The 24,510-nt window shown below is 42.8% G+C and overlaps 1 protein-coding gene across 1 annotated transcript in view; it reads right to left on the bottom strand.

Moving 5' to 3' along the window:
• pdhx (pyruvate dehydrogenase complex component X) overlaps window positions 1-24,510 on the bottom strand; it is a 72,342-nt gene that overhangs the window by 12,110 nt on the left and 35,722 nt on the right. The window contains exons 5-8 of the mRNA XM_035798407.2: window positions 23,633-23,731; window positions 12,445-12,616; window positions 9,351-9,498; window positions 2,455-2,513 (exon numbers count right to left, since the gene is read on the bottom strand). Of these exons, the coding sequence (XP_035654300.2) occupies window positions 2,455-2,513; window positions 9,351-9,498; window positions 12,445-12,616; window positions 23,633-23,731 (478 nt within the window). The remainder of the gene's footprint in view (window positions 1-2,454; window positions 2,514-9,350; window positions 9,499-12,444; window positions 12,617-23,632; window positions 23,732-24,510) is intronic.

Raw genomic sequence — 24,510 nt, 5'->3', positions numbered from 1 at the left:
ATTAGCAGAAAATTCTAAAAACCTGTTTTTGCATTGTCATTATGGGGTATCGCGTATCGATTGATGATGACTTAAGGCTGTAACGTAACAAAATGTTTAAAAAGTCAAGGGGTCTGAATATATTCTGAATGCACTGTACCTACACCAATTATTAATGGTACTGACTTGTACATAACTGCATTCTCGTGTTTTATTTATTTATGTATTTCACCTTTTCTGCTAATCTTTATTATTACCTTTATTCTGCATTGTTGGGAAAGTGCTTGCAAGTTAACCCATTGAGTCCCACTGTCGCACCAGCGAGATTTAGGACTTCTAACCCCTTTTAAAACATGTGTGTTTGAGCTTCTGGGTTGTACCATTGGATTCATAGTTTTCTTCTACCAACCGTGAGTCTGTGTGATTAACGGGGTCTGAGCTTGAGCGGACTTTTTATAAACCAAAAAATGTCTGCGGAGTCGGAATGGTTTGAACTGCAAACTATTAAATGCAATATATAAAAAGCTGAGACTAACAAGCTACACAAGAGTCGTTAGAAGGTAAGGGTTTTTCTACATAGAAGATTATAGGAATACAAAGGACAGTGTCTATAATACCGTAATAAGCTTACATTGCTGCTTTCACAAACTCCAAAATAGTTGTCACTGACTAGTTGGATATTCATTTCCCACTGAGCTAACAATTTATGTACTTACAGCACTCACATAAATTAGTTTGTATCAGGTTTTTTTTATTGACATTTGGCAATAAAACTCATGAATGCAACTGTTTGTCAATTTTGTCTCGTGGTCATGAATAGGAAAATGTGAACACACTCAATTGTGGGGCAAAATACACTGAAACATTAACAGCTCTTGGCACAACATTTTTAACCCTTACTTTACCAAGTAATTTAACTGAGACGGCATTCTTATTAACAGCAATGACCTGGCGAATAGTTACATGGCAGAAGGGGGGGTGAATGAGTCAATTGGAAGTTGGGGATGATTAGGTGGCCATGATGGTATAAGGGCCAGATTGGAAATGTAGACAGGAAACCAGGTTTAAGACCTCTACTCTTACAATAAATACCATGGGATCTTTAGTGACCACAGATAGTTAAATCCACTTCAAAATCAGTGTAGATGAAGGTGATGAGACAGTTTAAAGAAGGATGTTTAAGCTTTAAGACAATGGAGACATGGATTGTGTATGAGTGCCATTCAGAAGGTGAATGGGAAAGACAAAATATTTAAGTGACTTTGAACCGGGTATGGTAGTAGCTGCCAGGTGCACCGGTTTGTGTCATGCAACACCGCTGGGTTATCTATGCTCAACAGTTTACTCTGTGTATCAAGAATGGTCCACCACCCAAAGGTTATTCAGACAACTTGACACAACTGTGGGAAGCATTGGAGTCAACATGGGCCAGCATCCCTGTTGAGCACTTTCAACACCTTGTAGAGCCCATGCCCCAACAAATTGAGTGTGGAACGTTTTCTTAATGTTTTGTACACTCTGCGTATAAGGGCTGGACATGCAGATAAATGATAGGTTAAGCATTTCACTGTACTGTTCTACACCTGCCATATCCTTTGCATGTGACAATGAAACTTGAAACTATACCCTGTCCTATTACCACGATTGATAAGATACAATAACATATTAAGATAAGATGTTTCCACAGAAGTAAGGATGGGCCAGGGTGAAAGGTGAATGGGCCAGTGTGATAGTAGATTCACTGCTCTGACAAAAGCCACGGCCGTAGGTCCTAACAAAGTTGTGAGCCACGTTCTCATCTTTTATTCACCTCTGTCCCGGTCTCCATGGATACAGTCAGTCACACAAAGGAGCTATATTCATATTCAAAATGCACATTATGAAAATCAAAGCTTATCCTCTCCACAAATTGTACTGGCTAAGGCACCCAGCTGAATCCTACAGATTTTGTTTGCCGATTACATGCCCAATCTTCAGACAGAGCGCAGGAAATTGAAAATCTAGACATTTTCCCTACTACAGAAATGTTTTCCTTCCCTCTCTTTCCTTGCCATGAAAAAATGTACTAAATTAATTTAGAAAAACTTTCCAGAAAGGAGTATTCACCTCTCAGAATTCCCATCAACTGGCCGAAAGACGTGCTAGAATTAACTGGGAATTGGTGTCCATTTATAAGTCTGCCCATCAGCCAGACAATAGTAAGCTCTGTGCCTGCCTTAGCCTACCACCAGTCAGTCGATAAATATAAATGGGGTTGTTTGAACTAGGGACAGATGGGGAGGAATGGCTTCAGGGGATCTGCAATGGTGACGTGGATTTGTTGCTCAGGAAACTAAAACCGAATAAATTCCAAGCTGTGAAGCAACACACATTTTGCAAAGGGCTGTGCACTTTCTATGGGCACTGTTGATATATCAAAAACATTCATATGGAAATGAACATTGACAGAATGACTGAAACAGGCATGGTACTTACTCTAAGCGTAGCAGCAGCGGCCTTGATGATAAAATCATTGACGGACACTTTGATTTCCGCTGGGAAAAAAAGGGGGGGAAAAAGACAACAGTTGTCACACTCCAGATCTATAATTCAAGAGCTGCTAGTCAGGTAAGTTAATTATCCAAATACCAACTTCTCCAAAGACCATGGCAGGTGACATCTGGTATGCAAGCTATAGGATGATGTGAAGATTCAGACTTACTAATCATGTGTGTTTAGGACAAATAGAGGCCTCCCAGCAAACCAAAATTGGTTCAGCTAAAGTTACCAGAACATTTGTTAGGTCGCGGCAAATGTTCTCATAACACAAAATGTCCGGTCGTGATGATGATTATAGAGTGTTTGTACATTATAAAACATTTTCCAGATGTTGAACGCTCATAGAACAAGATTAAACCGCCCTTTAAAAAGGTTCCAAGAATGTATGATTAGGCTGTGGGAACAGTCTGGTGAGAACATTGTGGGGACGTCCCAAAATATACGTTCCCAAAAAACAAAAACTGTCCAGATGGGCAATTGATTCTACAATGTTTATTTTAGGGTGAAAAGTCATTTCCCTGATGTAACAAGAACATTCCTAGAACACATTGTCTGTTCTTTAAAAGGTTCCCAGAATGAAATATGTTAAACCTAAAACAAATATGCTATGAACGTCATAAAAAACACTGTTTTGGGGAAATAATGGAACATTGTGGGAATGTTCTGTGTAACCTATGTGAATATCACAAGAATATTCTTGCAACATCCCAGACAACTGCTATAACTTAATGCAATGTTCTGGGAACCTTTAATAAAGAACTTAGACCAAGTGCTCTGTCAACATTCTTGCAACATTAAAGGGATGTCCTGTGCTACCTAACTTAAACATTGCATAAATGTTATCACAATTGAGCATATTTTGTGTTCTGGGAACCTCTCTTGTAATGTATCCACACTGTTCCCACAAATGCATGAAATGTTTCGGGAACCTTTACAAAACTCAAAGGCTGTTATGTCAAAATTCTTGCAACATCAAAGGAATGTTTTGTGCACCCTAATACATACATTATCTGAATGTCAGCACAATTTGACAGCTTTAGTGTTTTGGGAACCTCTCATCATATCCCCACAATGTTACCACAACCTAAAGAAATGTGTTTGGGGTACCTCCTGAGTGGCGCAGTGGTCTAAGGCACTACAGCGCCAGCTATGCCACAAGCGATTCTGGGTTCGAGTCTAGGCTCTGTCGCAGCCGGCCACGACCGGGTGACCCATGGGGTGGTGCACAATTGGCCCAGCGTCTTCCGGGTTAGAGGGGGGTTTGGCCGGCAGGGATGTCCTTGTCCTATCGCGCACTAGCGACTCCTGTGGCGGGCCAGCCGCAGTGCATGCTGAGACAGTCGCCAGGTGTGCGGTGTTTCCTCCGACACATTGGTGCGGCTGGCTTCTGGCATTGTGTCAAGAAGCAGTGCGGATTGGTTCGGTTGTGATTGGGGGGGACACTTGGCTCTCGACCTTCACCTCGCCCGAGTCCGTGAGACGAGACTAACTAATTGGATACCATGAAATTGGGGAGATTTTTAATTTTTTTTTTTAAGAAATTGAAAAGAAACAAACATAAAAAATGTGTTCTGGGAACGTTCTTGTAACATCGGATTAATAAATTTTGCACCCTATAATAATCCGAACAACTGGACAGCTTGTGTTTTGCGAACATATCTATTGTGATGTCCCCACAATGTTTGCACTAGACTGTTCCCACAACTTATTTAAACATTCTGGGAACCATTAAAAATGTGTTCTGGGAACGTTCTAGCAACAACAGGCAAATATTTTATACATCCCTGACCTTCTGTCCTGCCTCTACCATCCGTCTCATTCTCTGTCCTCCAGGTTTCCTCTGTCTCGCTTTCTTTCTCGCCTATATACCTCACTGTCTCTCCTGTCCTCAATACAGTACCCGGGGTGGAGTGGGCAGGGCCTGGCGTTAGTCCTGGGCTGTTTAAGAGTGCCCATTGGCGGCAGACGGTTATGAATGCTGTTAGAAGTATCACTAATGAGCTAACTGTGAAATTCGCTGTGCTTCTGAACAAAGAGAACAAGGGAAAACAACCGGACGGACAGAGGATAGAGAATACCTCAACACACACAACACTGAAGCTAATAAGCCTGGAATGGCCACTCACTCCGCGTTTTAAAATTATAGGAATCATTAAATCAAATTTTATTTGTCACATACACATGGTTAGCAGATGTTAATGCAAGTGTAGCGAAATGCTTGTGCTTCTAGTTCCGACAATGCAGTGATAACCAACAAGTAATCTAACTAACAATTCCAAAACTACTGTCTTATACACAGTGTAAGGGGATAAAGAATATGTACATAAGGATATATGAATGAGTGAAGGTACAGGGCAGCATACAGTAGATGGTATGGAGTACAGTATATACATATGAGATGAGTATGTAGACAAAGTAAACAAAGTGGCATAGTTAAAGTGGCTAGTGATACATGTATTACATAAGGATGCAGTCGATGATATAGAGTGCAGTATATACGTATGGATATGAGATGAATAATGTAGGGTAAGTAACATTATATAAGGTAGCATTGTTTAAAGTGGCTAGTGATATATTTACATCATTTCCCATCAATTCCCATTATTAAAGTGGCTGGAGTTGGGTCAGTGTCATTATTTAATTCCTTGGAAATGGAAATGTATTACATGCATTGTCACGGTCATCTTGAAGAGCATATAAATAAAGTTGGGTTTAACTGTCAGGTTTAGATTTAATAAGGCCGCGTTGCATTGCATTCATCTCGCATCTCTTAAAAGGAATAATGAGCTGGACCAGGAGTTTTTCCTGACCATGTAAAATGAGAAGGAACAACTCTGGGCCCTGGTGCCACCCCACCAAAACACCATGGAGTTTCTGGTCTGGCTCGGGCCCAAGTATAAATAAAAAACAAACACCATCGGGTGGTAGTTATGACACGTGTAAACAATGTTCTTTATCTTTCTCTCTCTTCTTGTAGAGTAGTCTACCTGTACCTCCCTTTACTGAGAAGCCATTAAGCAGAAGAAACATGGAACATATGTTGTGCACAATGCCTTGGCTAATTTGATTGGTGGAGAGAAATGGGATGAGAGAAGAGGTGAGGGAGTGAAAGGATAACATGCAAGGAATCCCCTGCAGGACTGAATTGGTTAGGCACTGCCAGCCCTGCCTAATCACTTCATGTCATATCACTAAAGAAACACCAGCCCTCCTCTCTCTCCATACCCCTTCAGTTTCTCTCTCTCCCTCCCCCTTTCCCTCACCCTCATTTTCTTCTCTCCATCTCTCCCTTTCTTAGGCGTTTAGCAGACACCTTTTCCCTGCTGCGATGATATAATCACAGGGCACATCAATGTGACATGCTTTGAACCCGGAATACATGATTATCCTGGCTGACTGGAGACGTTTGAGTTCGGAGTGTCCTGCAAATAAAAGTCTCTCCTTTGCCTGTGGAACACTTCAAATAAAGACACCCAACAATATATGTATTATATTTAAAAAAGGAAATGGCCACCGAATACCCCCCCATGGGACCTTGCTTAAATGACATGACAATGCCATGCAGGGTACACAGTACATACAATGCATTCGGGAAGTATTTAGACCCATTCACATTTTGTTACATTTACAGCCATATTCTAAAATGGATTAAATCGTTTTTTTCCTAATCAATCTACACACAACACCCCATCATGACAAAGGTTTTTAGACATTTGTCTCATGGTCTGACAAAACACTGACAAACACTTTTCTAGCTGTCACCTTTCACCGCAGATGCGGAAGTGCGACATCGGCAACATCCAATTAAAAAAATGTTTTTAAGCAGATGTATTATGCTAATTACATTTCCACAGGGGCGTGGACATTGGGGGGTTTTAAAGTAGTCAAAAGTGTAGTATTTGGTCCCATATTCCTTGCACGCAAAGACTACATCAAGCTTGTGACTACAAACTCTGATGCATTTGCTGTTTGTTTTGGGTTATGTTCTGCACAATAGTAACTGAATGGTGAATGATGAATGGAGTCATTTTCTTTCTAAGTGAGTAGATAAGATGTTTCTGAGCACTTCTAAATTAATTCTGATAATGCCAATAATAAGAAAAATCATGAATGAATCGTGAATAATGATGATTATAACGGGAGGTTAGCATTTTTTTGGGGGGGGGGGTATGGTATCTGTGCCTCTGTAACCTTCTCAGCCATCATAATTCAACACACGTTTCTTTCTAAATGGTATAACAGATAGGTATGAAAACACCCTCAAATAAAAGCTGACATTCTGTACTGTCGTCTAATATGAAACATATCTCAAATCTAAAATGCTGGAGTATAGGAGCCAAATAAAAGAAATGCAGCTTCACTGTCCAAATACATATGGAGGTGTTCTGGGTGAAACTTTGAACATTGTTATACTCAGAAGTATAGGAACAGTTACAAAAGAGACATGAGGGGTGCCATAATGAAGCTTTGGAGGGGCTGAGTGGAGGGAACACGCTCACATGTGGCAGTACTGATAAGGGGAGATCCCGTTTAAGGCTCATGTCACTCAGCTCCCTGCTTAGCAATAATGATGCAATGTTTAGCGATAAGGAGGCTAGGCTACCTATATCCCTCAGTGTTCAGCTGGGTTGTGTGATGTCGCGCTACTGTTTACTTGAACACAAACAGCATTCATCTTTGACCAGCTTTGTGTTGTGCTGTGCATGTTATGTTGTGTTCTGATGTGTTGTTCCCTGTTATGTTGTGTTCTGATTAGAGGTCAACCGATTAAATCGGAATGGCCGATTAATTAGGGGCGTTTTTAAGTTTTCATAACGATTTGAAATCGGTTAAAAAAAATGAATTAATTTAACTAGGCAAGTCAGTTAAGAACACTTTCTTATTTTCAATGATGGCCTGGGAACGGTGGGTTAACTGCCTTGTTCAGGGGCAGAACGACAGATGTTTATCTTGTCAGCTTGGGGATTCAATTGTGCAACCTTACAGTTAACTAGTCCAACGCTCTAACCACCTGCCTCTCATTGCACTCCACGAGGAGCCTACCTGTTACACGAATGCAGTAAGATGCCAAGGTAAGTTGCTAGCTAGCATTAAACACATCTTATAATAAAAAACAATCAATCACAATCACTAGTTAACGACACATGGTTGATGATATTCCTAGTTTATCTAGCGTTTCCTGCGTTGCATACAACATCAATGCCTTTCTTAAAATCAATACACAGAAGTATATATTTTTAAACCTGCATATTTGGCTAAAAGAAATCCAGGTTAGAAGGCAATATTAACCAGGTGAAATTGTGTCACTTCTCTTGCGTTCATTGCACGCAGAGTCAGGGTATACGCGATAATAATAAATGTTTTGTTTTCTAAATTATAGTTTCCGGATTCAACCACATTAATGACCAAAGGCTCGTATTTCTGTGTGTTATGTTAAAATTAAGTCTATGATTTGATATTTTATAGAGCAGTCTGAATGAGTGATGGTAGGCAAGCAGCAGACTCATAAGCATTCATTCAAACAGCACTTTTGTGCGTTTTGCCAGCAGCACTTCGTTGTGCTTCATGCATTGCGCTGTTTATGGCTTCAAGCCTATCAACTCCTGAGATTAGGCTGGTGTAACCGATGTGAAATGGCTAGCTAGTTAGCGGGGTGCCCGCTAGTCAGCGGGGTGCGCGCTAGTCAGCGGGGTGCGCGCTAGTCAGCGGGGTGCGCGCTAGTCAGCGGGGTGCCCGCTAGTCAGCGCGGGGTGCGCGCTAGTCAGCGCGGGGTGCGCGCTAGTCAGCGCGGGGTGCGCGCTAGTCAGCGCGGGGTGCGCGCTAGTCAGCGGGGTGCGCGCTAGTCAGCGGGGTGCCCGCTAGTCAGCGGGGTGCCCGCTAGTCAGCGGGGTGCGCGCTAGTCAGCGCGGGGTGCGCGCTAGTCAGCGCGGGGTGCGCGCTAGTCAGCGCGGGGTGCGCGCTAGTCAGCGCGGGGTGCGCGCTAGTCAGCGCGGGGTGCGCGCTAGTCAGCGCGGGGTGCGCTAGTCAGCGGGGTGCGCGCTAGTCAGCGGGGTGCGCGCTAGTCAGCGGGGTGCGCGCTAGTCAGCGGGGTGCGCGCTAGTTAGCGGGGTGCGCGCTAGTTAGCGGGGTGCGCGCTAGTTAGCGGGGTGCGCGCTAGTTAGCGGGGTGCGCGCTAATAGCGTTTCAAACGTCACTCGCTCTGAGACTTGCTCTTGCTCTGCATGGGTAATGCTGCTTCGAGGATGGCTGTTGTCGATATGTTCCTGGTTCGAGCCCAGGGAGGAGCGAGGAGAGGGACGGAAGCTATGCTGTTACACTGGCAATACTAAAGTGCCTATAAGAACATCCAAAAGTCAAAGGGTATATAGAATACAAATGGTAGAGAGAGAAATAGTCCGATAAATACTATATTAACTACAACCTAAAGCCTCTTGCCTTGGAATTTTGAAGTCTCATTAAAAGGAACCACCAGCTTTCATATGTTCTCATGTTCTGAGCAAGGAACTTAAACTTGAGCTTTTTCACATGGCACATATTGCACTTTAACTTTCTTTTCCAACACTTTGTTTTTCATTATTTAAACCAAATTGAACATGTTTCATTATTTATTTGAGGCTAAATCGATTTTTATTGATGTATTATATTAAGTTAAAATACGTGGTAATTCAGTATTCTTGTAATTGTCATTATTACAAATAAATAAAATATGCCGATTAATCGGTATCGGCTTTTTTGGTCCTCCAATAAATCGGTATTGGCGTTAAAATCATAATCAGTCGACCTCTGATGTGATGTGTTGTGCCCTGTTATGTTCTGATGTGCTGTGGCCTCACCTTTGGCCATCTCCTTGCGGAGCTGCATGACAGCGCCCAGGTCACAGTCGATGGTGGCGTAGGCGTGAGGGATGGTGGTCTTGGACTGCGTCAGCCTCTGGGCGATGACACGTCGCACATTAGAGGCCGGGACCTCTGTGAAGGTGCCCTGAGACAGGAGAGGAAGAAAGAGAGGACAGAACAGAGAACGGTCAGTCACTGTGCAGATTTATATTTCTGGACGACTTTATGACTCTGCTCCCATCAATAACACCATTGCAGACGTATTAACTTTCACCTAAAGTTAGAGGCTTTGGTGAGGCTACAGAACCCATGGCAATGCTGTTGACAAGCTCGTTACAAAAGATTGATTGGGATCGATTTTGTTCAACTAAAAATAGGACCAACTCTAAGGTGGTATATTGGGTCATTTATTGTGACCAGGCGACGTAATCGTGCTTGACACTATCGTGCTTGACACTATGCTTGACACTATACTAGGTAGTTCAAACCCAATAAACTCCAATATGGCAAACAAGATGAGGACATTTTTGACATTACAACTAAATCCACCATGCCCAAACACACACACACACACACACACACACACACACACACACACACACACACACACACACACACACACACATATATATATAAGAATAGTAACCTCTTGTGTAGATCTTAATTGCTGTAAACACTTCTGCAGTAATGCTACAATTAGTATTCAACAGTCAAAACTCAACAGGTTATCTTTAAATCCCCATTACAGTGAAAGAGTCAGGGATGGAAAGCAGACTACCCCAACCAGTCTGGGTCGTCTTTACAAGGCTGCTGTTTGGAGTGTTTGGACAGGCCTGGCTCTAAAGCTTGACCAGGGTCTGGGCTCTATCTCAGGACAGGAGGAGCCTTCTATTTAACCCACAGTATAGAGTTGTCCAATAAACACAATACTCTTTACAAGGGCATCAAGTCAAGCTAAAAAAAAGAAAAAATCTATCAAATAAAAAGTACAAAATACATCAAATAACAGCAATGACTGATCATATAAAACATAAGAGAAAGTCAAGGAGCTGTTTTTTTGGTCGTTACAGACTGAAAAGCCAGAGAAGTGTGTGTGTCATCATACCACAGAATGCTATTCCCTCATATCATTATACAGCAAACAAATTACCTCATCACCTCACTACTAAGAAATAGGATAAAGTGTTGTCACTGGAGGTGGCCTTTTGTTCCGCTGAACGATGCTCGGCGCCCTGACACAATTACCGTGACTCTTCAAGAAACCCAGGAACCTTCCTGCCTCCCCACCAGTCGTCTGTCAGGGGAAACAGAGGTGAGACTGATGTCTCTTTTGGAGTCCCAGTAGTCACTGATCAGCAGGGGTGTTTTCAGAGAGAGAAAGTGGCTGTGTCTACACTTACGTGCAACTTTGCTGTGAGAATACGAAGATCACATTGAAAAGACATTGTCACATTGTGTTCAGATCTGGCTGACAACATCAGGAGGTGGTCAGCGATGCACTGTGTGCTAATTTCTCCTCAGTCTGGACACAAATCAGGCTACCAAAAGTAAATACAGTGGGCAAAGTCATCAGCACTCCACCCACAAGTCTCCAAAAAACATGTGTTTTGGGAGCGAGAGGCAACTTTTCTTTATAACTTTGGAGGAAATACATTCATTGCATGTGAGGAAATGCTTGCTGGCCTTATAAATGCTAGCCAGCTAGCTAATATTTAGTTATGGTAGCTCATTTGCAATCACTTTAGCTTTGCTTGCCAGCTTGCTAGTTAGCTACAGAAGATAGCCACTACCACCAAGTTGTTGTTGTGTTATCACATTTTGTCTATTTTGACCGTTTATAGAATACATACAGACATTTGAATATAGGGCAGACAAAGGGAATCTGGACACACTGAAATGTAAGTGTACACACATGATGTGCTCGGAATTCCATGATCATAATACTAAAACTGCATTAACTGTCAAGTCAAGACCTACGTCCTCAGCTCTCTACAGGGTTTCCACTGACCGGATGATAAAGTCTGGTTACCCCCTGCACAACACCAGGCCTCTGTCTGTTTGATGGCTCAATCTGTGGGGGAGAGGGAGTAAGACGATATGTCGTCATGCTCATTTTGCATGGGAGCATAGGGGCTGTGTGCAAACAATGATCGGGATCTGTTCCATAGCATGGGGGCCTCCAGAGACTATTAAGATACGGCTAATGTCTGCTTAGACGCTTTTCATACGCTTTGGAGCAGAGTGTTGTTTCAATACTTTCTCAGAAGTTCTTCCAAACCCTGCTGGAAATCAAGCTAACTGTGTCCAATCACCGATCTCACAGACTTGCACAACAGGAACAAACAGGAGGAAATGAAGAACATGAAAGTCACACCATTCAACTACCGATAGTAGTAGTATATATTAGCATAAACTTGGCTTTCTGAATGAGGGAATTATCTACTGGAAAATGCTGTTCCTCCCCTTTATAATGTTATAAGATGTTACATAAGGCTAGAACGAGGCTCCAACACTTACAGGCAAATTATTAATGTGAAATCATGAGAAAATTAAATCCGTGAAAACGTGCCCTCAACTCCACTATTTATAGATCTTGATAAATTGTGTGGTGTGCCCATCACCTTTAGTGAATAGCAGCACTGAGAGAAGGTGAGGTTAAAAAATAAAAAAATAAAAAAAGAGAGAAAGAGAAAGAGAGAGAGAGAGAGAGAGAGAGAGAGAGTGTGTGAGTCCGTATAGAAAGTGGGGGAGGGTAGGTGGCAGCCATAGTGACTCATACCAACGTCGAGGTGGTTCCTGCCTCCCTCCATCTCTTCACACACCACTGAGCCTTGAAGAGTTACATCTATACTTCCCTAACCACGACTTGCTTTCCTTATGATATAATCCACTGTGTTGAGGTGCATAAGTCATTAAGCCATACACTTTCTGAAAATGCTTCAAGCCCCTTGAGCACTTGGTGTTGATCTTGATTTGGACATTTTAATGTGTTTACTGATGTGTGTGTTTACTGATGTGTGTTTACTGATGTGTGTGTGTGTGTGTGTGTGTGTGTGTGTGTGTGTGTGTGTGTGTGTGTGTGTGTACTCACCGGAGCTCCAGGCTTGCCAGGTATGGATTGAGGGGGGTACATGGGCCTGCTGCCTGGGGGAAGTGGGGCAGCTGCTGGGGTGGCGACTGGACTGGGGGCTGCTGCCACTGGGGCTGCTGTAACTGGAGTTGTCTTGGAATCAGGGAACTTTTTCAGGAGATTAAGGGCATCTCTGTAGAGGAAAATAATGGCACAAGGTGGTCGAGAATAGATTAAGCAAAAAGCAGGAGGTAAAAAGGACAATCCCCACCACTATTACACAGATCAATACAAACAAGTAGCCTACCATTTCAACAAGACCAAGCAAATGTACACTATGCCTACAGTACGACTCAGGGGGGGTGGATCTGAGACCAGGGCTTTGAAACCGTATGAAAATACTTAACACTGGGCCACTCCTCTGACACCCTGACCGTCCTAACATGAATATGGGCAAACAAACTAATAATGCAAATAAAAACTGCTTTCACACACACCTGTACGGAGTATTGCAGCAGATACGGGAACACCAGTGTGTAGGTAGGTAGCTAGGCACTAGGAAGCCATTTATCGGTGTCATGTTATTGAAAGCATACATGATGTACTTTCGATCCAAGCGCAAACATCCAATTTCTGGCCTTCTGTCAGTGAATGGGCCTATTGATATTGACCCTGCTTGGTTCGGAGAGGAAAAACACTCATCATCTCAACCGGAGTCGACACATCCCCTACTCCAACGTTGCCCAATATGATCAAAAATAAACATTTGAGAAAAAATGGCCCCAACACCTGGGGAATGTAAATATTTCCCAGGGATAAGCAACATGCTTTCAAAACCCAGGTTAGGTAGAGGCTGGCCTAGTACTCACTACTAACAAACATTTATGCAAGCAAATTAATCCTCTCACCATCTTCAGAGGAGAGCGTTTGTTTAGCTGAAAGCTTTTCAATGGAAATTCCCAGGCAGGCAGACAGAAATAGAATGTCTATCTAGCTGGAGAAGATTGCCCCAACCAGGAGAGGGCTTGGTGTAGTCAGGTCAAGCACTACGACTACCACCACGCTTTCCACTGTGTGACCCAAGGCTGGAGGAGACTGACTGAAAGTGACCCCATTGCTCATTTTGTGTATAATGTCACAGGCAGAGAGACAGAGTGTGAGAGAACAAAAAGTGGAGGGCCAGGTATAGAAAGAGGAGGAGGAGAAAGAGGGAAAGGGAAGAAAGACAGCGAGAGAGCAAGAGAGAGAGAGAGAGACAGAGCTAACTCTTATTAAATCCTTCCAGGGCTAGCACAGGGACGGTGATGTGAGAAGAGAAGCGCTCACCATTCACAAACAAATACCTCGCCACAATGGAAGCCAGGATCAGGTGTCAGATGCATTCACTCTCTCATTGGACAAACGGAGCATGCATATCGCATGGGCAAACTGGGCAGGCTGAACAAGTCAGGAGACGCAGTGAACGAAAAGGCCAACAAAACTACTATGAGCAATAAGTCACATCAACTAAACATCGCTCTACAAATCATTATCTATATGATAACCGCCTAGGAAAACAAAAAAACAAAACCTGACTGATTATCATTAGTTTCATCAAGTGTCCCTGAAGTGTAATTAATGTGGTTTGTCAGGTAGGCACCTGGATCGGCAGTTCAAAGGTGGCAGCCATCTTTGATGTGGGCTGATTTCTCTGCTTATCAAACAGAACAGAGCAGTAAAGTGCTTTCAGGTAACAGCCTTGCCCTTCCTCCAGTATAAATATTAACACCTGCATGGCTTTGTCGTTAGTCATGACACATTATTGTACGTTACTTCCACTTCACACTGAAGACACTTTTCCCACGGCTTACATTATTGGAAGAGGCAATCTACAGTAAGTGTTAGTACATTGAGTTACATTATTTTAAGGCAACTGGTATTACCTTTTTGGGTATCTGCTCCAGCACCCTGGTTCCACAACAGTGCACTGAGGCCTTCCCACATCTTTGTCTGAACCAGCTACTCCCGCTGCCCTCATCCATACAGCAGGGACAAGGCTGGGTCCCTGACTCTCGTCTTCCATTTCTATGCAGTCTCTCTCACAATCCCTCACTTCCTTTCTCTCATTGTTCTTGGTTGTTGTTTTTGGGGTCCTTGGCATGTTGGAATTGCCCACCCACACTTAAAGACACACAAACCAATTTGCAGGCACACACACACACATATATATATAATTGAAGAGCAGTGTAGGTAGGCAGGTAGGCATGCAGGCAGTAGAAGCTGGTTCCTCCAGGTTAGGTTAGCGGCAGGAAGCTACATGCCCTCTGAAAGGCCTGAGCCACTTTGCATGGGTGGCCCAATCACTACCTGCTACTCAACTCTTCCTACCCGTTCTGCTGATACAGTTGAAGTCTGAAGTTTACATACACAGGTTGGAGTCATTAAAACTCATTTTTCAACCACTCCACAAAAGTCTTGATAACGAACTATAGTTTTGGCAAGTCGGTTAGGACATCTACTTAGTGCATGACAAGTCATTTTTCCAACAATCGTTTACAGATAGATTATTTCAATTATAATTCACTGTATCACAATTCCAGGGGGTCCGAAGTTCACTGTGCCTTTAAAGAGCATGAAAAATTCCAGAAAATGATGTCATGGCTTTAGAAGCTTCTGATAGGCTAATTGACATAATCTGAGTCAATTAGAGGTGTAACTGTGGATGTATTTCAAGTCCTACCTTCAAACTCAGTGCCTCTTCGCTCGACATCATGGGAAAATCTAAATAAAATCAGCAAAGACCTCCACAAGTCTGGTTCGTCCTTGGGAGCAACGCCTGAAGGTACCACGTTCATCTGTACAAACAATAGTACGCAAGTATAAAAACCATGGGACCATGCAGCTGTCATACCTCTCAGGAAAGAGATGCATTCTGTCTCCTAGAGATGAACTTACTTTGGTACAAAAAGTGCAAATCAATCCCAGAACAACAGCAATGGACCTTGTGAAGATGCTGGAGGAAACATGCACAAAAGTATCTATATTCACAGTACAACGAGTCCTATGTCGACAACCTGAAAGGCCGCTCAGAAAGGAAGACGCCGACGCTCCAAAACCACCATAAAAAAGCCAGACTACGGTTTGCAACTACACATGGGGACAAAGATCGTACTTTTGGAGAAATGTCCTCTGGTCTGATGAAACCAAAATAGAACTGTTTGGCAATAATGACAAACGTTATGTTAGGATGGAAAATGGGGAGCCTTGCAAGCTGAAGAACACCATCCCAACCGTGAAACACGGAGGTGGCAGCATCATGTTGTGGGGGTGCTTTGCTGCAGGAGGGACTGGTGCACTTCACAAAATAGATGGCATCATGAGGGAAGGAAAATTATCTGGAAATATTGAAGCAACATCTTAAGACATCAGTCAGGAAGTTAAAGCTTGTTTGCAATTGGGTCTTCCAAATCGACAATGACCCCAAGCATACTTCCAAAGTTGTGGCAAAATGGCTTAAGGACAAGTCAAGGTATTGGAGTGGCCATCACAAAGCCCTGACCTCAATCATATAGAACATATAGAACATTTGTGGGCAGAACTGAAAAAGTGTGTGCGAGGAAGGAGGCCTACAAACCTGACTCAGTTAAACCAGCTCTCTCAGGAGGAATGGGCCAACATTCATCCAACTTATTGTGGGAAGCTTGTGGAAGGCTAACCAAAACTTTTGACCCAAGTTAAACATTTTAAAAGCAAAGTTACCAAATACTAATTGAGTGTATGTAAACTTCTAACCCACTGGGAATGTGATGAAATAAATAAAAGCAGAAATAAATCACTTTCTACACTACTATTCTGACATTTCACAATCTTAAAATAAAGTAGTGATCCTAACTGACCTAAAACAGGGAATTTTTTAATTGGATTAAATGTCAGGAATTGTGAAAAACTGAGTTTAAATGTATTTGGCTAAGGTGTATGTAAACATCCGACTTCAACTGTACATGTGCATCTGAATTTGCATGACTGCCCCGACTCCTGCTAAGAGAACAAAGAGAGCCCAGCCAGTGAACAAGAGGAGGATGTGAGATTTAGATTAAACATTGACGATGTCATTACATCCCTGTCAGTTTCCTTCAAAAGGGATGGGGGAGCTGCATGTAGAGCTTCACATTACAACTTGAAAAATAACACCACTAAAAGATATATATATATATATCATGTACAAAATTCATCCTATTTCTTTGTATGATTACACATTATCCATGAATCCCAATGCAACATGAAGAGTGTCCTTTCTATACGATGAAGAGCACATCAATTTAGCTCATACATCGTCAGCCCAGTGTGTGGTGATGACATCACTCACTAATAGGCTACTGCGTGTGCTGCTAGCTGGCTCACTGGCTGCCTGGCTGGCTGATCCTTCCTCACACAAGACATCTGCTTTTCACACAGGCCATTTACACCCACTGACAGACAAGGCCAAAGAGCCTCAAAGCCTGTGAAGAGGTGACTGGAATATTAAAGATGCAGACACACCACAGACACACACAACAGATAAAACAGACACACACACCTCCCCCTGACTGTCTGAGTGAAATCCAGACTCTACACTGCCATCTGGGACACGACAGAGGGAATGATGGTCATGAAAACCCCTTCACTCCAGTGGAGAAAAGTCTTATATTGCCACAGAGGGAAAAATCTGAGTCTCTCAACATAAAATACAATATCTACCATAGTCCAGAAACCTGGGGCAGCTGGGTTCGATTTTTGGCCTGATCTCTTGCAGATTCTAGCTATTAAAGAATACTGTGAAGGTATACCGTAAACCAGTGTTACCCAACCAGAGGTAGTAGGACCCCTGGAGGTACATGGCCTATCCACACGGGGTACTTGAGAAAACTCATGAGCCCATAGGCCTACTGGTAAAATGCAATTACTTCCAATGATAATCTGGGCAGAGAAAAACATACTTGGTGCTACATTAACCAATAAAGGTTGGGAACCACTGCCGTATAAAGTAATGATACGATATAATGATACTGTAATTCTACTATTATCAGTAATGATGATAAGGATAATATCTAAAGTCACTGGGTCAAACTGAGGCAGGCTTTTCAGGTCGCTTGTCAGAGGGCGATAAGAAATCTAGAAAATTAATGCTGAGGACAGGTTTTGCATAACCCTAACGTCCACCAAAAATAAACGTACAGTGTACCTTGAAATAAGTCACGACCACAGACTTCCTTGGACAAATGTTACATTTCTGAAACAACCCTTCCCATAAAAACACAATCAGCCCGAAGTACAAAAAAACCTCTACTCCATTCCTCTCTCCTCCGGCAGACAAACATGCAGCACACTGAAATGGTGCAAGTGCCTTTAAAATGGTATTGATGTTAACAACAGGGGATGTACTTGACGATAATAGCCCTTCGTATGGAGACAATATGGCTGCCTTAGACATACTTAATGTACATTTTTGTTTATTTTAAGCCAAAGCCCACTTTATGCTTATTAGGGTTGCCAAAGGAGGGTTTACCACTGGAAACTTAAGAATTTTATGAAATTTATCACCAGACTTCTAGTGGCCCTTTTGGGTACTTCGGATTATCACAGGAGACTAATCATCTCTGGCCTTCTGCGTGGCCTTCTGCGTGGCCTTATCACATGTACAACACATGAAAGAATTGTATATGATAATTTTAAAACACATTTAATTACAAAGCTGTAAAACATCCTAAATATAAACCAATTTAGGGAATACGTACCATTGGTGTTTAATATGAGGGTTTCAGCATTAAAAATCTAAATTTTTTACAAACATATTTATTTTGCTATGTCAATATGCATTTGTTGAAAATGTTTTGTCACCAAAGTGGTGGCAGTTGTGAAAAAAGTAAATAGTTGGAAGAGTTGCAGAGTTAATTGAAAATAATGCCATTGTTGATTAGATGCTTTTTTTCATGAATTATACCATTTTCCTCTTGAACCATATGGTCTGAGCAAGGCAGTCATCTCCCAACAACAACTGCTCCCCAGGCGATGTTGATTAAGGCAGCCCTGCTCTTATTCAGAGGGTTTGGGTTAATTGCGGAAGACACATTTTGGTTGATTGCATTCAATTGTGCAACTGAGTAGGTATCCCTTTTACCCTCTACTAGAAACTCATGGACACAGATAAAATATATTAATATATAGTCTTAATGTATTAGAAGTTATTTAAGTATAAATTACCAGAGCTACGATAGATTGCCATTGATTAAGTTCATTACCAAAATTACTGAAGATTCCTGTAACTTTGTTCAATTACTGGAAGCTTATACAAGACATAGAGGATAAATGCCCAATGATCTACTCACAGACTTTGGGAAATAGGCATTACTACAGATATTATAAAAATCAAGTATGATTTTAATTAGCCATATTTTTTCATTCCCCTTCCTCCTGTCGGTGTTTCTTTGTAAACTTAATGATGGTGTTGGAATCGTGCCTGGCCATGCAATCATGGGTGAACAGAGAGTACAGGAGGGGACTGAGCACGCACCCCTGAGGGGCCCCCGTGTTGAGGATCAGCGTGCGAGATGTGTTGTTACCTACCCTTACCATCTGGGGGCGGCCCTTCAGGAAGTCCAGGATCCAGTTGCATAGGGCGGTGTTTAGTCCCAGGGTCCTTAGCTTAGTGATGGGATTTGAGGGCACTATGGTGTTAAATGCTGAACTGTAGTCAATGAACAGCACTCTCACATATGTGTTCCTTATGTGGGAAAGGGCAGTGTGGAGTGCAATAGAGATTGCATCATCTGGGGATCTGTTGGGGGCTGTATGCAAATTGGAGTGGGTCTAGGGTTTCCGGGATAATGGTGTTGATGTGAGCCATTACCAGCCTTTCAAAGCAGTGCATGGCTACAGATATGAGTGCTACAGGTCGGTAGTCATTTAGGTAGGTTACTTTAGTGTTCTTGGGCACAGGGACTATGGTGGTCTGCTTGAAACATGTTGGTATTACAGACTCAGTCAGGGACAGGTCGAAAATGTCAGTGAAGACACTTGCCAGTTGGTCAGAGGATGCTCGGAGTACAGGTGCTGGTAATCCATCTGGCACTGCGGCCTTGTGAATGTTGACCTGTTTAAAAGGTCTTACTCACGTCGGCTATGGTGACCGTGATCACACAGTCGTCCAGAAAAGCTGATGCCGTCATGCATGCTTCAGAGTTGCTTGCCTCAATTTAGCTTATCTGGTAGGCTCGTGTCACTGGGCAGCTGGAGACTGTACTTCCCTTTGTAGTCTGTAATAGTTAGCAAGCCCTGCCACACTAGACGAGCATCGGAACCGCTATAGTACAACTCAATCGTAGTCCTGAATTGACGCTTTGCCTGTTTGATAGTTCGTCGGAGGCCATAGCGGAAGGTCTTGTAAGCTTCCGGGTTACGGTCACTGTTGGGACGACATCATCAATACACTTATTGTTGAAGCCAGTGACTAATGTGGTGTACTCCTCAATGGAATCAGAAGAATCCCGGAACATATTCCAATCTGCGCTAGCAAAACGGTCCTGTAGCTGAGCATCTGCGTCATCTGACCACTTCTTTATTGACCGAGTCACTGGTGCTTCCTGCTTTAGTTTTTGCTTGTATGCGGGAATCAGGAGGATAGAATTATGGTCAGATTTGCCAAATGAAGGGCGGGGGAGAGCTTTGCACTCGTCTGTGTGTGGAGTAAAGGTGGTAATTTAACATGCTGGTAGAAATGAGGTAAAGTGGATTTAAGTTTCCCTGCATTAAAGTCCCCGGCCACTAGGAGCGCTGCCTCTGGATGAGCGTTTTCCTGTTTGCTTATGGCTTACAGCTCATTGAGTGTGGTCTTGGTAAATAGACTGCTACGAAAAATATAAACTCTTGGTAAATAGTGTACTCTACCTCAGGCGAGCAAAACCTTGAGACTTCCTTAATATTTGATTTCGTGCACCTCGTCTTACCAGAGGCATCTGTTCCATCTTGCCGAGGCAGCGTGATGCCCCCCCATGCTGTATGTTATCTGTGTCGTCGTTTAGCCACGATTTGGTGAAACATAAGATATTACAGTTTTTTAATGTCCCGTTGGTAGGATATTCGTGAGCGTAGCTAGTCTATTTTGTTATCCGATGATTATACGTTGACTGATGGTAGAGACAGATTACCCACTCGCCGTCAGATCCTTACAAGGCATGCATGATAATTGCATAAATCCATTCCATTAACCATATATTTTGTTGGAACACATCCAGCAAATGAGAAAGTGTTTTCTAAGCCATTGAGGTGAAGTGAAGCATGGTAGAGACAGGTAGTGGTGCTTTATCTATCTGTAGTTAGCCAGTCATGTGTGTTCTCTGTACATGCTGTAGCTGTAGGCCTTAGAGACAGAGAAGGAAAGAGGACAGCCACATGCCTGCCATTGTTATTTGACACCGTGTTGAATCCCCCATATCCCCCAAGTTAACAGTACACAATGTTCTCCAGAAACACAGGGCCTCCTTTTCAACATCAATAGACAATGAATAGAGGAAGAGAGAGAGATAAAGACTAATGATTTGAGAGACAGTGGAGTTCGTTTGTTTTGGTGTCAGAGTTGTCATATCACCGCACCACGTAACATGCGTTTACATTAGTTAGGAAACTCACTGATGCACCAGAAAATAGATGAGCAGTTGGCTACACTAAAGTGGGAGTGGCCTCAAAAAAAAATGCTACTTCCATGCGCCATTGTGTTTGAGGGCTATTGGTATGATAAATCAAGCATTGAATAACCAGTGATACAAAAACCCAACATCCTCATCCCCTTCCACTCCTAAATGAACCCTTCCTGTGGATTTGCGTTACCACTATGATCTCATCAATGGGCTATATGTTTTGTTCTGTGTTGTTGTTCTATAGTGGACCCACACAAGAGGCCACTCCTCTTGGCCGGAAGAGACAAAATGTTGCTGTTTTAAAGCACATTTTCTGCAATTCTACTCATTTTGCGCCAGGGCAGAGAGAAAATGTTTGTTTTAAAGCTAGTTTCCTACAATTCTACACATGTTTACGTAGCTTAAGCCTTGTTCTTATGCTATTTGAGTGCGCTGCAGTAAAATGCATATAGGGGAAACATTGCTGGCAATCTACCCTCACCAAAGAAGTGTACATACTTTTCTGCAATGTTTACAGTAAGGTCCGCACAGACTGTACAATTTCAGCCTTCTTATGCCACAATTTTGTCATCCCAGACAAAATGTACACCTCATGGCCATGGGCAAATCTTCAGGTAGTAAACATTTCCCGGACACCTTGCCTCGTTCAAGTCTAAGTCTGCCGATTAAGTACCACTTCGTGCGATCGTAGACTCCAACAAAGTTCTGTCAGTGTCAGAAATCTGGAGCCTTTATTGTGTAGTGTGGCTGATGTTATGAGCAGATCCCGATGACTAACAGGAACACGGCCGGAACTGAGCATGCACACAATAGGGTCAAATTATTATTGTGAATAGTCAGATTAATATAATATTTCAATTTAAACATGTTCATGCTTTGGAAGAAGAACGACTTCCCTAATAATCGTGTTTACATGACATCTGAAATCAGGCTACCTCATGGGATTTTGAAAAATCCTTAAAATCGCCTACCACTTTCTGTGCATTGTTTTACCACAACGACCGACCATGTTCCAACCTGCCTCTGTGATGAATCACGCTTCCACATGTGACAGTCCGACAGACAAATCTGGGTTTGGCGGATGCCAGGAGAACGATACCTGCCCCAAAGCATAGTGCCAACTGTAGAGTTTGGTGGAGGAGGAATAATGGTCTGGGGCTGTTTTTCATGGTTCAGGCCCCTTAGCATTAAGATTTCCATTCACTGGAACTACAGCATTCTAGACGATTCTGTGCTTCCAACTGTGGCAACAGTTTGGGGAAGGCCCTTTCCTGTTTCAGAATGACAATGCCCCCATACAAAAAACAAGTTCCATACAGAAATGGTTTGTCAAGTTCAGTGTCGAAGAATTTGTCTGACCTGCAGAGAGCCCTGACCTCAATTCCATCTAACACCTTTGGGATGAATTGGAACACCGACTGCGATCAAGGTCTAAATCGCCCAACCTCACGAATGCAAGTCCCCTCAGCAATGCTCCAACATCAAGTGGAAAGCCTTCCCAGAAGAGGAAAGGCTGTGATAGCAGCAAAGGGGGGGTCAAACTCCATATTAATGCCCATGATTTTCGATGAGCAGGTGTCCACATATAACCTTGTACAAAACATGACTAAAAGCATGTAAAAACTATTTCTAAGATGCATACTTTCAGTTCTTCCAAACTCCCTTTACTCGCGCATAAGCAGAGGAAGGCTTGCCCTGCTGGAACATGCACAGACCAAATACACCACTGCAGTTGAAATACCCTACATCGGCTGACGAAGCCTCACAAGACAATCGCAGAATGTGACGACAGAATTGAAGCAAATCATACAATCTGGCCATGTTGATATTAAGATTTAAATTTGGTAACATCACACAATGTGACATATAATAATCGCAAAAGACTGAATCCAACGTAGTGTGGAAAGGCCTTCAGGTGATCTTCCCGTGTCGAGTGTGGTTCCTTACGTCCCCTTACACTCGCTCTTTAACAGACATACACGCGCACAAACTCGTGTGAATAACAAACAGACACACGGGAACATCGACAGATACGTCTCCTAAAACATATGGCCTGTGTTTCTATGGCCACCAGTCGACCCTGGAGACTGGGTTGCCATGGAGACAGCTGTGTCTTAATGAGATTCCCCAGCAGGGTGCGAGTTGGGTAACTAGAACGTTCCATCAAACCCTGCGTGACAGCAGGTGGCCATTAAAGTTGTGTGTGTGTGTTGTTTGCGCTCACAGTTTCACAGCTTCCTCTGGTGTGAGCACACCCGCATACCAGGGTTAAAGCACCTGGCAACTTGATAACTTTTGCACTCAGTGAATTTCTGTCACTTTACACCGTACTCTCCTCTCTCCCCTTTCATTCACAACATCTCTCGCACTTGTTTTTGTCAGTTAGATTGTCATTGCTTCCTCAGAGAGTATAACACACATAAACCACCCAGTACCCACACTCTGAGTCTAAAGTCACAAAACACTTGACAGTCTATAGCTAGATTAGAAGAGGGGAATCATGTCCGCCCTATTCATTACACTTCACCACGCTGAACACATCTCGTACGTGAACTCACTCCTTGGTGATGATGCCCCTGTGTCCGGTGGGGGTGGCCAGCTGGGGGTCCAGACCGTGTGTGTCCAGGATGTGTCTGGCTGCCGGGCTCAACCGCAACCTGGGGGAGAGGAAAGGACAGGACACACAGAGACAGGGACAGAGAGACACACAGACACAAAATTAACCTGACCTTAAATAAGCATGTCCTGATTGGTCAGAGAACATGAATAGTGAACATTAAATGTAAACAAATATTTTTTCAGAATGTGTTATTTTTCGGCTTATGTAGACCATATAGGCTTCAGCCCATTAAGCTGTCAATGCACTCAGCTTGTGTACATTCTAGACAGTTCAGAACATGCACCTGCATTACCATTCACTACCGTAAGTAAGCATTTCACTGTTAGTTTGAACTAGTTGTTTTACGAAGTATGTGACAAAAACAATTTTATTTGATTAGATTCACTTTCACCTAAAAAGGCAAAAAAAAAAGCAGCTATGAGCGTAAATGCTTCGCCCTGTGACATTTTAATAGAGGAGCAATTAAACTGTTCTAAAGGACCGATTTAATGTCTCTGCCGTTGGGCCTTAACACCCACTTCAATCCTAAAAACATTGACATGACACTGCTCTCACGCTTTTTCAATTTCAGACTGAGGATAATGACAGTGGTACTGCTTAAATTAGCAAACACTTATTGAAGTCAAGTTACTTTCAGAGTCCATTGTAGAGGTCGACCGAATATGATTTTTCAATGCCGATACCGATTATTGGAGGACCAAAAAAGCCGATACCGATTAATTGGCTGATTTTAAAAAAAAATGTATTTGTAATAATGACAATTAAAATAAGTGTTCATTCAGTATTGTTGTAACTTAATATAATACATCAATAAAA

The sequence above is a fragment of the Oncorhynchus keta genome, chromosome 22 (assembly GCF_023373465.1).
Source record: "Oncorhynchus keta strain PuntledgeMale-10-30-2019 chromosome 22, Oket_V2, whole genome shotgun sequence".
Classification (NCBI taxonomy): domain Eukaryota; kingdom Metazoa; phylum Chordata; class Actinopteri; order Salmoniformes; family Salmonidae; genus Oncorhynchus; species Oncorhynchus keta.
This window is presented reverse-complemented; position numbering and strand designations above follow the sequence as displayed.